The sequence below is a fragment of the Narcine bancroftii genome, chromosome 1 (assembly GCF_036971445.1).
Source record: "Narcine bancroftii isolate sNarBan1 chromosome 1, sNarBan1.hap1, whole genome shotgun sequence".
In the NCBI taxonomy this organism is placed as follows: Eukaryota; Metazoa; Chordata; class Chondrichthyes; order Torpediniformes; family Narcinidae; genus Narcine; species Narcine bancroftii.
This window is the reverse complement of record NC_091469.1, coordinates 122,260,484-122,276,034: the sequence shown is the minus strand read 5'-3', so window position 1 is coordinate 122,276,034 and position 15,551 is coordinate 122,260,484. Positions and strand designations below refer to the sequence as shown.

General features: G+C 42.4%; 1 protein-coding gene across 6 annotated transcripts in view; it reads right to left on the bottom strand.

The window, feature by feature from the left end:
- iqgap2 (IQ motif containing GTPase activating protein 2) overlaps positions 1 to 15,551 on the bottom strand; it is a 340,680-nt gene that overhangs the window by 3,017 nt on the left and 322,112 nt on the right. For all 6 annotated transcript variants that reach the window (XM_069937770.1, XM_069937765.1, XM_069937779.1 and 3 more), the window contains 4 exons: positions 8,333 to 8,545; positions 6,106 to 6,266; positions 5,843 to 5,986; positions 2,409 to 2,517 (listed from right to left, as the gene is read on the bottom strand). In XM_069937770.1, the coding sequence (XP_069793871.1) occupies positions 2,409 to 2,517; positions 5,843 to 5,986; positions 6,106 to 6,266; positions 8,333 to 8,545 (627 nt within the window). The remainder of the gene's footprint in view (positions 1 to 2,408; positions 2,518 to 5,842; positions 5,987 to 6,105; positions 6,267 to 8,332; positions 8,546 to 15,551) is intronic.

Genomic DNA, 15,551 nt, shown 5'->3' with positions numbered 1-15,551 from the left:
TCTATAATTTATACAGCCCATTACTAACATCCTGTTTCCACCCCAGGACCACAGTTAAAGTGTTATGGGAGAAAGAGAAACACTGTTTAAAACTTGAAAGGGGAATGATTTCTTTCTAAGATTAAAAATCCGACCAGATTTTGGAAACGAATTTAAAAACTTGATATTGAAATGGAAAAAGTTCTTTACTTTTATTCACAAATTTAGATCCAAGTGATGTTAAAGCTAAAAAAAGACATTGTATGACAGGCTATTTTCACTCAACAAAATTCTAAAAGGTATGCATCAAGAAATTTGTTCCTCTATTAAAGTGCATTGAAAACAGTTTTGTAGAGTATTCCTGAGCAAACCACAGATCAATTGTACATTGTAAAAGGGAAGCAGTCGAGAGCATTAACTAATATTTAATTGTTAAAATTTAATGTGGACATACAACTTGGTAACAGGCCCTTCTGCTGCATGGGCCCATGTTATCCAATTAATCTACAACCCCATATAGTTTGGAGGGTGGAAGTAAACCGGAGTATCCAGAGGAAACCTATGCAGACACAAGGAGAATGTACAAACTCCTTACAGACAGTGCTGGATTCAAACCTGGGCCGCTGGCGCTGTAATAGCATTGCATTAACTGTTACGCTAACCGTGTCATCCTCAATATTTAAATTCAATATCAATAGAGATACAGATCTATTTTTCCCAAAAGGACATACACAATGAGAGGTTTTCTTATAAATCTTTAATAGAGTCCCACTCTTCGATTCCATTTCTTCACTGTTCTCTTCTCTTTCACAAGCTCCTATGAACAGAGAAGCTTCCCAGTGTGCAAAATCATGGAGGACCCCTTCCACCCTACACACAGCATCTTTTAGCTGCTCTCATCAGGGAAGAAATAGAGGAGTATTAGAGAGCCAGGACCACCAGGCTGAGGAACAGCTTCTTCCCATGGGGCAGTAAGAATGCTGAATGACCAAAGGAACTGCACACACGAAACATCAGAGACTCTCATTTGCACAAAAGAGTATTTATTTATTTACTTTTTATAAATACTTGTCCTGCATATGTATTGTTTATTTTTATGTGTGTTATGTCTGGTGGTGTGTCTGCATGTTTTTGCAACAAGGACCAGAGAATGGTGTTCCGTCAGATTGTACTTGTACAATCAGATGACAATAAACTTCCCTTCTTTTCTCAGTGAAACCAGAGGGAAAATCTATGAGGGACGGGGAGGGGAAGTGGGGGTGGTTGTGAATTCCTGACTTTCCTCCAGTGGCAAGAAGCAAGAGTGTTGCTGCCTTTCATTTTTTTTTGTTGTTTGTTGCCTAATTAGGATTTTAAAGCAACTGCATTGCTTTACACAGACTACGAATCCTCTTCAGTCACAGAATATATAGGTTACACCCATGCACTTTGCTCCTTTGGGATCACCTTGATGCTCATTATTTAAAAAAAATAAACAGCATTCCTGCTTCTTATTCAAAGAGTTTAAATTTAAAAGTTACTGTGATCGATAAAAAAAATAAACCAAACAAATAAAAAAATGCCATGGCATTTAACAACAGAATTAGGTAAAACATTTAATCCTCTGCCAATCAGTATTTGTGCAGCTGGAGCTCAGTCAAGTTCCAACCATTAGTACAAAATGTTTTCGAGCAATTTCCTGCACAGAAGTATATTCAAAACCTTCCAGTCAATTTCTATTTTTGGTTATCACAGGATTTTTGCATTGCTCATGCTTATTACAGGAGCTTTGATGTCCCCCATATGAAAACACTCACAGAAGACTTACATATTTTAAAAATCCAGCAGGTTTAGTAGCAGTAGCTCAAAGGTGACTTGGGTCTGAGCCAATAACTTTGTGATGACCCTTCTATAATCAAAGCCTCAAAAGTAGAAAAATAACTCCAATAAAAAGTTACTGGGAAATGGATAGGTACGGTTAGCACATCACTGTTACAGTGCCAGTGATCGGGACCGGGGTTCTAATCCTGTGCTGTCTGTAAGGAGTTGGTATGTTCTCCCTGTGTCTGTGTGGGGTTTTCTACGTAGACTTCAGTTTCCTCCCACCGTTCAAAACCCACCGGGTGCTAATGGCTCGTGGGCCAAAATGGCCTGTTACCATGCTGTGCTGAGTGTCTAAATTAAAACTCAGCAGGCTATGCAGCATCCAGGGTAAAGGCAGTCAAATTTCAAGCCTGAGCCCTTCTACAGGTGCTCTGCTCTCGACCTCTGCGTCTGCAGATTTCTTGTTTACCTCCAATCTAATGAAATCAAAATATGCTCAAAACATCCATATACTTAATTTATGGCATGTTTGGCAACGGGCCCATTTCCCTGCTGTAGAACTCCATGACCAAACCACCCGAATAATCTGCACCACAACATTAAAGAATGACAGCTCTAATCTGTACCTGAAAATGAAGTTGTACTTTTTCCACTTCCATACCCATGAACTTGGCTTTAACTTCAAAATCACCCACTTCCTCACTTGGTGTGATATCAAAGATGACGTTCTTAAACCTAGCAAAAGACAGACAAATTCAGCATCATTTTAAGACAGAGACTATGGCATTTTAATTGGGCAGTCAAAATTTATTTCAAAGTAGTCATAGTTTCAGTGAAAATTATACAAGCAGGAAATCGGCATCATTTAGCGTAATGTATCTTTGGGAAATTCAAGGGCTTGGACAATGGCATCGAGTGAGAAGTGGCGCGAGAAACTTGTTTTGTGTTCCTTGGAAGAGAACAATTAGGGGAGATTAAAGTTAAACAGGAAAGTCTGCAGGCGCTGTGATTGTAGTCCAATACATAAAAATGCTGTAGAAACTCAGCATCCACAGGAAACACAGGCCCAGCATGTTGGGCCTGAGCCATCTGTAGGAGCAAACAGTAGGCAGGTGCCCTAATAAAAAGGTGAGGGGAGGGAAGTGAGGGATGAAGGGTCAGGGCAGGTGCACAGGCCAACAGGAAAAGAGGTCATTGGTGGATATGGGTGAGAGAGCAGAAAAGGGGGTAGAGGATAGTCCTCCGAATGTATTAGGATTAGAGCACAATTGTTCTCAAAACATATGCTTTGACTATGTAAATAAGTAGAAATTATTCGTTCTGGCAGGCAGGTGGAATAACCAGGACTCCGAGTTAAGATTTAAAAAAAAACAATTCACTGAAACTCGGTGCATCAAGCAGCATCAATAGGGGCAAAATGGAACTTAACATTTCAAGTTGAAACCACTGAGTTCCTCTGACAGATATTTTTTTCTCGAACAGATTTTAGCATCTGTGATCCTTTGTATCCCCAAATACAAGATGATTGACAGTGGGATCAGAATGAAGTTCTTTACCTTGAAACTACATACAAAGGGGCCTCTCCTGCATTAAAGTTCTCAGGTTCTTCCATCCGTTGATCATTTTAAAAAAAATTAGAGATACCGCACAGTCACGGACCCTTTGAGTCTGCGCTGCCTCAATAAGTAATTGATCAATCTACTAAACCCACGCATCTTTGGAAAGTGGGAGTAAACCGGGGCACCCAGGGCAGTCACAGGGGGAACATACAAGCTCCTCACAGACAGTAGCGGATTCAAGCCTGGTAAAAGTATTGTGCTAACCTCCAAAGATCACCATCTAAATTAAAACCTCATGCTTATAGTATACCACTTCCCTTTTGCTTCCTATATATGATCAGAAGTGATGATCCGAGAGGAACTAGAGCACTTAAAGTACTTTTTAAGTTGTAATTGTAATTTATTTGTGAGAGCAGATCTTATGAGTCTTTCTTCTTTGGCTTGGCTTCGCGGACGAAGATTTATGGAGGGGTAAATGTCCACGTCAGCTGCAGGCTCGATTGTGGCTGACAAGTCCGATGCGGGACAGGCAGACACGGTTGCAGGGGAAAATTGGTTGGTTGGGGTTGGGTGTTGGGTTTTTCCTCCTTTGTTCAAGTTCTAAAAGCACAGCATTCCCTTAAAAATCTAAGAGGCAATACTTACATATTACATGCAGTACTCAATTTTGATTTCTTGTTGCTTCTGACTCAAGCAAGCTATTCTAACCACAACATTCTGGTTATGAGCACTGACTCATTCAATGTTGTTCAGATGGTTACATTAGTTATCAGTAAGCACTCTGATAAAACAATCCGTCAACCGAACAGGGATTTCGAGACATGCTTCTTGGGGTTTTAGGAAAGTTTGCACATGCTGGGGTTGGAGTGCAATTCACAAAGTGCTAGAGAAACTCAGCAGGTCTCGCAGCATCCACGGGAAATAAAGGGTAACCAATGTTTCAGCCTGAGCCCTTCACACGAGCAAGGCTTGAGGAAAAAAACAGGCAGGTGTCCGAATAAAACAGTGGGGAGGAGAGGAGAGAGGAAGGATCTGGGAAAAGATTATGGGTAAAAAACACACCGAAATGCGGGAAGAACTCAGCCGGTCTTTTCAGCATCTATAGGAGACAAAGATATATTGCCGATGTTTGGGGCCTGAGCCCTTAGTCAAGGAATAAACCAGAAGAAGGAAGTCTCAGAATTCAAACAAAGCAGGAGGAATCCAGACCAACAAAAGGTGTTAACTGGTTACGATAATGGACAAGGTAAGAATTTGTCATGTCTTTGCGAAAGGAGACAGGGAATGGAGAGACAGGGGAAGAAGTGGGGAGTATAACGAAAGCCAGAGAAGTCGATATCAACACTACCCGGTTGGAGGGTGCCCAGTCAGAAGATGAGGTGCTGTTCTTCCAACTGACGTGTGGTCTCAGTCTGGCAATGCATGACACAATGACAGACATCTCAGCAAGGGAATGGGTTGGGGAATTGGAATGTGCGGTCACTGGGAGATCCACGCTATTGCGGCAGACAGAGCTGAGGTGTTCAACAAGGTGATCTCCCAGTCTGTGTCCAGTCTCTCCGATGTAGAAGAGATGACAACAGGAGGACCGGATGCAGTAGATGACCGCTTAAAATATCGGTGGGAGGGTAGAAGAGAAAAAACATTGAGAATGATGGGAGGAGAGGGTAGCTCGGAATAGAGGGAAGGGAAGGGGCTAAGGAGCTAAAAGAAATGCGACAGGGATAGGGAAAGAGAGAGATTCGGGTGTGGGGTTTAACAGAAACCAGAGAAGTTGATCGATTTTAATATAAAAGTCATCTTTTATATGTCTACATTTTCAGACAGAATAGGAACTAGTATTCTGACATGTGAGTGCTGTATTGAGGAGTAACAAGGAAAAGCTTTCAATCTCCATTTTAGGTGAAGAAGTATTTTAGAATGTCACTAATTATTAATTCCATCAAGCTGCTGATAAAATATGGATGTTTAAAAATATCCTTTGACCCTTGAATGTGGTCCAGTGACAGACATTTATAGGATGCCGAGTTCTTAGCACACTCTTCCTCCCACCGTCCCCTTCCCCCAGCTCACTAGAATTCTCCAAAACAGGGAGTTAGGGCTTTAAGATACCAGAGAAACAAAAGAATGACAGATGCTGGAATCTTAAGTGAATATCGAAAGCCCAGGGAGGCTCGGCGGATCAGGAACATCTGTGGAGAGAAATAGTCAGTTGATGTTTCAGGATTCTATGAGGCTCGATGAAGGGTTTGGATTTGAAAAGTCGACCGACTATTTTTCTCCATGGATGCTGCATAACCTGTTCAGACTTTCCAGCTTCTCTTTGTCACGTTAAATTGTGAGGTAGAACATCTCTCTCCAAGGGGCATCAACCAGCTCTGGAACATGGTACAAGATGACAAGATCTTGAGCAGGAGGTCTTGGAGGTCAGAGAAGGAGGATAAGTAACCAGATCAGCCAGCACCAAGCCAAAGGAAACAAAAGAGGAATTTATTACTCACTGGTTGGATTGAAGTCCTTCAATTTCTAGAATTACCCCTTTCTCATGCAAACGAGCTGCTGTGTAGCGCAAAGTCGACTGTTTCATTTTCTTGTTGCCCTTTTCTTCCCCTTTGCCATCTAATTTTATTGATCTTCGGGCATTCCTGTAATTCAAGAAAATTGTTTACTGAAGAAAATAACAAAGTAGTGTGCAAAGGTTTTGTAACTAGAATGCTAATGTTGTTCATTTAACTTCCTAAATTGAATCAAAACATATGCCTACTTTCTTGTTAGGTTGTCCAGACATGTCTTAATATAGGTATTGTAGTAATTATTTTGTTCTTCATAAAACTTGGCCTTTGAATTAAGTGCACTCAATGTCTGCTGTATTTTCACAAGTTCCGCCTTGCGACGTTGTCGATACCTTCTTTGATTTCGAATGTCCTTCAGTACAAAAAGATATAGTCATGATTTTAAAACATATTTCTAAACCCATCATTTGTAGCTGCAGAACTTTTCAGCAATAAGGCCCCTTGACTGAAAAATTGCACATTTTAAACAGCCACATGCAATTAATTACAAAACAATTCTGTGGGGTTTTCAGAAATTTGAGATCAGACTGACTGAAACTGGAGAGATTTACTGCATGCACTGAGTTGGATAGAGTTCTGTCTTTGAAATAACAGAGGCATTGCAGAGTGAGTTTATTAAAGATTGATAAGGTCAGGGCAGTGTTATTTGTCTACATGAACATGAATCCAGGAAGAACTAGCCAAATGGATATAAAATTGTTTTGGGAGTAGGAGACAGGGAAATAGCAAAGGAGGGTTGTTACTCAACAATGAAATAAGACATGAAAGGTTGCAAACACCGTGGTTGAAGTAAAAACACACAATGCTGGAGAAACTCAGCTGGTCAAATTGTCCTTTATATAGCAAAGATAAAAATACATAACCGACGTTTTGGGTTTGAGCCCTTCACTGAGGTATGGAAAAATGTTACCAGGTGTCTGAATAAAAAGGTAAGGGAGGAGTCGTGGGGGAGGCAAGGTCGCAAAGGCAGGAAGTAATAGCTGGAGAAGGGAGGGAGGGCACAGCAGCAAAAAAGGGGAGGAGAGATGGCTAGTGAATAGGGGGGGAAAGGGTTGGAGAGCTGAGGGAAAGAAGACAGGGGAAGGGAAGGGAGGGAGAAAGGACAATAGGTTAGCAGAAATCATTGTTGATGTTAAGCCATCCGGTGGTAGAGGGCCCAGATGGAAAATCGGGTGTTGATAATCCAATTTACAGGTGTTCTTGATGGGAAAGTACATGAGGCCATGGACAGACATGTGAGTATGGGAGTGGGATGCAAAACTGAAATGGTTATCCACTGGGAGGTCCCTATCACTGATGAGGACAGAGCGAAGGTGTTTAGCAAAGCGATCTCCCAGTCTGTGCTCAGTCTCTTCAATGTAGAGAAGGCCATAAAGGGAGCACGGGATGCAGTAATCAACCCTGCAGATACACAAGTGAAGTGTTGCCTGTTTGAAGCCCTGGACCATGGTGGGGGAGGAGGTGTGGGCACAAATGTGGCACCTCCTGGGACCACAGGGGAAGGTGCTGGGGGGGTGGGATGGTGATTGGTGGGGAGGGATAAGGGCATGAGGGAGCGGGCCCTATGGAAGGCAGAGGGGGAGGAGAGGGGAAGATGTGTCTGATAGTGGGATCCTGTTGTAAGTGGTGGAAGATTTGGAGGATAAAGTGTTGGATGCAGAGGCTGGTGGGGTGGTAGATAAGGACAAGGGGAATCCTGTGTTTGCTGCATCTAGGGGAGAGGAGTGGGAAATAGAGATGTGTGTGAGGGCTGAGTTTATGGCAGTGGAGGGGAAGCCATGTTTGTGGAAGATGGCATAAATTTCAGAAGATCTACACTGGAAGACCTCATCTTGGAAATAGAGATGGGAAAAATTGTGAGAAGGGAATAGAATCCTTGCAGAGGACAGGGTGTGAGGAAATGTTGTTGAGGTAGTTGTGGGAATTGTAGATTTGTAACATATGTCAGTGGAAAGCTGGTCTCCTGTGATGGAGACAGAGAGATCCAAAAAGGGGAGAGTGTTGTCGGAGATGGACCAGACGAGTTTGAGATTGGGGTGGAATTTGGCAGCGAAGTGAATAAAGTTGATGAGCCCAATCTCGGGAGACCAGCTTTCAGCCGACATAAGTTACAAATCTACCAACTCCATTAACTACCTCGATGACACTTCCTCACACCATGAGGCAGCCCTGGTGCAGTTGTCAATATAGCGGAGGAAGAGTTTGAGGGGATTTCCCTGCGTGGGTTTGCAGCATGGATTGCTCCACAAAGCCCACAAACAGGCAGGCATAGCTGTGAGCCACGTGGAAAGGTTTTGGTGAGGAACTGGAAGCTCAGTCCCAGATAACTAAGAAGTGCCAATATCTTTGAAGGCTGCAAATTCAGGAATAGTAGTGAGCAGGAGAATGGTAGTCAAGCATCAGTGTTCATCTCTATACCTTTGCAATATCATTTATTAGGTCTTGGTATTTAGTTGTTGAAGAGACTAGTCCAGCCTGTTCCAGTGTCCGGAGGTTCCTTTGAATTTTCCTTTTCTTCTGTTCAATAGGGAGTTGTCCATCTTCGATATCAAACTGACTCTGCTTCATTTTATCAGGAACTTTGGCATCCAACAGGGCACGTTTTTCCACCACTTTCAAGTAGTTGGCTTCCTAATGAATTGTAAATGAATTACTGCAGATGACTTGCGCCGAAGATAACAATTATAAAATCAATCACATCCATTACCTTCCAGTGAAATTTTCCAGTTCAATAAATATCGATGATGAAATATAATTTATAAGAATGTAAGAAAAGGAGGAGTCGGCCTTCTGCCCATTGAACTGGCTCCATCATTGAATAAGATCGTGGCTGATCTGGCTGTGAACTCAGCTTCACTTCTCCCCATAACCCTTAATTCATCTACTGTGTAAAAAATTATCTAACTGTGCCTTAATAATATTCAATAAGATAGCCTCTACTGCTTCCTTGGGCAGAGAATTCCACAGATTCACTACTCTCTGGGAAAAGCAGATCTTCCTCATCTTAGTCCTAAATTTACTCCCCTGATCCCCCAGTTTTAGTCTGATCTACCAGTGGAAGCAACTTTCCTGCCGCTAATGTCTATCCCTTTCATAAACTTGTATATTTCCATAAAATCTCTCGTTCTTCTGAATTCCAGTGAGTATAATCCCAGAGAACTCAATCTGTCCTCAAAGACTTATTTCCAGAATCAACCTGGTGAACATCACCTCCAAACCCAGTATGTCCTTCTTCAAGTAAGGATACCAGAAAAGCATCCAGTATTCTAGGTGCAGCCCCACTGCTATCCTGTATAGTGTAAGGTAAAAACATCATGAGATGGGACCGGAGAAGGAGTCACCCAGTACTAAGGAGTAACAGAATGCAGATGTGACCTTGTACACTCAAGATAAGCTTTGCCCTAACAAGAATGATGAGCAGCAGACTAACAGAGAAGGGTAGCAACAGTTTATTCATTGGACAATGTCATGGTATGATAATTTACTAAGTACGTATCCTGAGGTATAAAAAAACACCATTTTGCTGATAACGGCAGAATGCATTCTCCGACTAACTTTGTTAGTCGCAAGTGTTACAATCCGGTAATAAAGAACAAAGAACCCTGATTTCGACTCAGTCTGGTGTTTGTCTCACTCATTCATGAACAAAGCAGACCTAACAATTGTTGCAGCATAAACTCCCTTCTCTTAAATTCAATCCCTCTAGCAATGAAGGCCAATATTTCATTTGCATTCTTGATTACCTGTTGCACCTGCAAACCAACCTTTTGCAATTCATTCACAAGCACTCCCAATACCTACCAAGCAAATACCACACTTGCTACTACCTTAGCCATCTAACACCCACCTATAGCCACAAGGATTTAAAAATCTGTTGGTGGGGTGGGGGGCAGCAATCTCTTCCACTGGTCCCATAGCAGACTGGAATATTTCTAATCTTCTATTGAAATACTTACAGTATCTATTTAAGTTTCCCCTGTACTCTAAAAGAGTAGAAGTTATATTTCAGCTTTCCACCTTCCTGATCAACCATGTTGCTCTCTTAATGAAATCTGAAATTCTCCCATTATTGGTCTTTGTCAAGATTATAACTCATTTCATAACTTTTCATATGGGCCATGGTTAGACCTTCTTTTCCTGTTGGACTTTTTGCTTTGAAAGAGCATAGTACGATATTTTTAAATATCGGGCATTTTTCATTCAGGATCCCCACTGCACCACAGCCAATTCACACCTTTATAATTTCTTTTTTTTTAATATTTACAAACTTTATTTTAAATTGAAGTAAAAAATCCTATCACTCTTCCCTCAAGGCTTTTAAATATCAGCCTGTAGTGGCCCGCGGCCCACTCCACAGGCCGACACAGCAAACAGTTGTCGAACATGATGATCGAGAAGACAGCATGCGGGATGATACGCCTGCTCCCATAGGCTGCAGGAAGAGTGGTCAAATCGGCCAATCATAGCCAGCGGATCGTAGTGGGGGTCTAATCTGGGCCCGCACATCCAGGACAACTAATCAACATCCGGCCTCGCTCAAGCCACGCCCTGGTTGTGACATGGCTGGCTGCCTATAAAAGGCAGAGCTGCAGCCCAATAAAGTCAGTGCCGATTTCACTCCCTTGGTGTGCGAGTCTTCTTTCTACCTCGAGCTATAACCCGAGGTGTAACCGTAGCGGCCCCGCTACAAGCCCAAAAATTTAGAATTGATGTCACCACAGACTGTGGCTCATTCCTTTTAAAGCGCATTTATAACAGAAGTATTTTTTCTTGTTATTTACAACTTCCAAAGACATTTATGTCATGCATAAATTGAGCACTAATGGAAATAAATTAAAAGAATACAAAAAAAATGACAAATCGAGTCAAAATAGTCCAATATAACATTGTTAATTATACTTCAGAAATAGTTCATTCACTCAAGCCGGCATGGTTGGCACAGCTGTTAGCACACCTTCAGAGTGTCAGCAACAGGACAGGGGTTCGAATCCCATGCTTTCTATAAGGATTTTTTACATTCTCCCAGTGTCTGTGTGGGTTTTCTCTGGGGGCTCCGGTATTCTAACACCATTCGAAATGTACTGGGGGTGTAGGTGAATTGGAATAAATTGGGCAGCACGGACTTGTGGGCCGAAATGGCCTGTTAAATGTCTAAATTAAATTAAAAAAATTAAGAGATAACTATCCACCTCCTCCCACTTTTAGACTCACGTCTCAGATCGAGTCCACAGCATTCTCAAGTAGGAGAGTGAGCACCCAGATGTCGTGGTCAATGACATAGATAGGAGTAGGGGCGAGGTCCTTGCCTATTGTCACAATTGCTCCACAGAAGGTGGCTCTCCACTAAATTCTGGATCACCTAGAAAACAGCAACTCATACATACGGCTGTTCTTCATTGACTACAGCTCAGCCTTCAACATTATTCCCTCAGTGCTGGTCAAGAAGCTACAAACTCCAGGGCTCCACACCCCCCTCTGCAATTGGATCCTTAACTTCCTCATCAGAAGACCAGTAAGTACGAATTGGAAACAACATCTCATCTTCACTGATTATCAACACAGGTGCACCTTAAGGATGCATGCTGTGCCAACTGTTCTACTCATTATACACCCATGACTGTGGCGCTAGGCATAATTCCAATGTTATTTACAAGGAGATGATTGTGGACTTCAGCAGGAAGTCAGGGGCACACGACCCAGACCTCATTGAGGACTCAGTAGTGGAGAAGGTCATAAACTTCAAATTCCTGGATGTAAATATCTCCGAGGATCTCTCCTGGAGACTCCATGTCAATGCAATCATTAAGAAGGCTCGCCAGCAGCTATACTTTGTGAGTTGTTTGAGGAGATTCAGTATGCCATTGAAGAAACTTATACAGGTGTATTGTGGAGAGCATACTGACTGGTTGCATTACTGTCTGATATGGAGGCAGCAATTCTCAGGACAAGAATAAACTCCAGAGGGTTGTTAACTCGACCTGCAACTTCACAAGCACCAGACTTCATTCCATCAAGGACATCTACATGAGGCGGTGTCTTAAAAATATTGTTGTAAAAGTGGTATATATGAATGTTTACTCTATGATGACAATAAATTCTGATTCTGAAGTGTGCATATCAGGAATTCAGATGGAAGCTAAAAATCAGGACCGCAGGGGTGGTAATCTCTATATTGCTGCCTGTGGCATGTGGCAGAAGGGAAGGAATAGGAAGTTATGGAAAAAGAATGCAGAGCTGAAGAGTTGGTGCAAGGGGCAGAGGGTTCAGGTTTGTGGATCATTGGGATCTCTTCTGGAGAAGGTATGATCTGTACAAAAAGGATGGGGTGTACCTGAACCGGAGGTGGAGGACCAATATCCTGTTGGGCAGGTTTGCTAGAGCTGTTGGGGAAGGGTTTAAACCAGTTCTGCCGCGGGACCGGAACCAGAATTTGAGGGCAGAGAATAGAGAAGAAGGTGGAAAGGATTGTGCAAATTGTAGAGAGTTGGTGAAGAAGGACAGGCAATGGAGGAAGCATAAATGTTGGGAGGGTTTGAAATGTATTCGTCTCAATGCAAGTAGTGTAAGCAAAAAGGGAGATAGAGCGTGGATCAGTATGTGGAATTATGATGTTGGGGCTATTACAGACAGTTGGCTGATGCAAGGATAGGATTCGCTGATGCAGGTTCCAGGATGTGAAGTGTTGGAATCTAGGGGTGAAAACATTATGAAAGAAATTATTAATTAATGTTTATATTTACTGCATGGTTCAGGGAAAAAGAGGAATGTGATTAAGTGGCAATCACAGCATGGAGCAAAGTTGGCCGAGCAAAATGGTCTGCTCCCAAATACAGGGAGAGGAAATGCATAAAACGATTTAGGAGGAATGCTCAACTGAAGGAGGTGGTGAGTAGCACAGGAGACACAGGCCAGACCAGAACAAAGAATGGCCTGCAAGAAACAAAGGGAATGGAAAACCAGTCTAGGAGGAAGATTAAGGCATGAGGAGGTGTTAAAGAGAACAGCAGAAATTGGCCAGACAGGAACAGAATGGTGATTAGAAATATCTGGGGATGAATTAATTTCTGATCAACACAACAGGATAGTCTGGCCTGGAGGATTAAGATGGGAGTGCTACACCCCAGATATCTGCAAAACAGGAGATGCTTGTGATAACCCTTATGCAAAAAGATCTAGCAAAGGAAGACAACTTTTGTTCTGTATGATAAGGTTGATCTATATAAACTGAGCCAACTGGACAATAGGGGTCAGTCTTGGGGAATAGCTCACTGTGCAGGTGACCTATGAACTAACGACTGACCCAGAGCTCTGTTAAGTTTTATTCTTGTGCTGTGTAATAAACTGACTGTTGAACCGAATACCTTCTCCTATCACTTCATTCAAAGAACACGCTGGACTCAGACCACACATAGACTAAATTAAGAGTAAGGTAAAGCCAGAGTCCGACAGAAGTAAAAGGGGCAGGTTGGGAAGTTGGATTACTAATCAGCTGCAGAAAGGGAAGACATTGTGGAGGGATTGTCAACTGAGTCAGTGTGGGTGGAAGTCAATCACAGGCTCACAAATAGCCCCCTGGACACTGAGGAGCAGATAAGTTGGCAGATTTTGGAAATGGGTAGAAATAACAGGGTTGTTGTCATGGGAGACTTCAACTTTCCAAATATTTACTGGTACCTCTCAGTGCAAGAAGGATAGCGGAGGCATAATTTTTCAGATGTGACTGGCTAGAGGAGAGGCCATAGTGGATCCACAACTGGGTAATGAACCTGGTCAGGTGACAGACCTCACCGTGAGGAGCACTCAGTGATATTGATCACAGCTCCCTTTTTCTTTTAGCATAGCAATGGACAATGTTAGTAGGAGATAAGATGGTAAAATGTTTCACTGGGGAAGGGTTCATTACAATGGAATTTGGCAGGAATCGAGGAGAGTCAATTGGGAACAGATGTTCTTGGGGCGGAAAAAACAGAATCAATATGGAGTACGATTAGGGAGCACTTGTGCGGGGGTCTGGATAGGTTTGTTCGACTGAGACAGGGATAACACGATAGGATAAGGTTGACAAAAGTGAGAGAGCTAGTTAAGATGAAGAAGGAATCATACAAAAGGTTTAGGAAGCAAAAGACAGGAAGAGAATTACGTGGGAGGCACGAATGAACTTATGAAAGGACTTAGGAGAACTAGAAGGAGGCACAAGAAGGCCTTGGCAAGAAGGATTGAGGAAAACCCCAAGTCATTTGATGGAAGAACAAAAAAGATGAAAAGAGTGAAGTTAGGGTCACTAAAGGATAAGGAGCCTTGAGGCAAAGGAAATCCTAAATGATTACTTTGCTTCAGTGTTCACCAGAGAGAGGGACTTTGGTAAATTTGAGGTCAGTACAGAAGAGGCATATGTGCGGGAGTATGTTGACGTTTAAAGAGGAAGTGTTGAATTCTCTTAAAAACATTAGGATTGATAAGTCTCCTGGACCGGAAGAGATATACTCAAGCTTACTATAGGAAGTGAAGAAAGAGATTGCTGGGGTGTTAGATATGACCTTTGCATCCTTCCTGGCCACGGGGGAGGTACCAAAGAATTGGAGAATGGTGAATGTGGGTCCCTTATTTAAAAAAGGCAATGGGGGAATCCTGGGAATTATCTTTCAGTGAGTCTTATGTCAGTGGTTGGCAAACTATTGGACAATTTTTAGGGGCAGGATTTATGAATAGAGAAGTATGGTCTTTTCAGGGACAGTCAGCAATGCGTTGAGAGGAAAAGGTCATGATTCACAAGCTTAATGGAGCTTTTGAGGAGGCAAAGAAATTGATGAAGATAGGGTGCATATGGATTTTAGCAAGGCATTAGACAAGGTCCCCCATGGAAGACTCGTTCAGAAAGCCGTGAGGCAGAGTACATGGTTATTGGCAGGATTCTTAACAATGTGGAAGAACAGAGGGACCTTGGAGTCCAAATCCATAGATCTCTTAATGTCGTTGCACAGGTTGATAGGAGAGTTAAGAATGTCCATTAATCAGGGGCTGGGCTTCATTAATTGAGTTCAGGAGCCATGAGGTAATGTTGCAGCTCTATAAATCTCTAGTGAGACCACACTTAGAATATTGTGCTGAGTTCTGGTCACCTCATTATAGGGAGGATGTGGAAGCTGTGGAGAAGGTACAGAGGAAATTTACCAGGATATAGCCTGGACTGGAAAATAAAGTTAGTAGAGCTAGGGCTTTTCTCTTTGGAGCAAAGAAGGATGAGAGGTGTCTCAAAAGAGGTTTACAAGAATATGAGAGGCAGAGATGGGGTGGACAGCCAGCATCTGTTTCTCAGGGCGGGAGGACATTTGTACAAAGTGAAAGGAAGAAAGTTTAGGGGTGACATCAGGCCATGTTTGGTTTTGAACAGAGAGTTGTGAGTGCCTGGAATGCATTGCCAAGGGTGATAGTTGACACTGGTACAATAGGGACATTCAAAAGACTCTTAGACAGACATAATAAAAAAGAGGGTTATGGGTGTGAGGTAGGGAAGCTGTAGTTTGTTTTTTAGGTTTATGTAGGTTGACACAACATTATGGGCCGAGAGATCTGTACTGTGCTGTAATCAGCTACAAATGGATTCAAATAAATGCAACAGGTAAGTGTAGAAGAATTA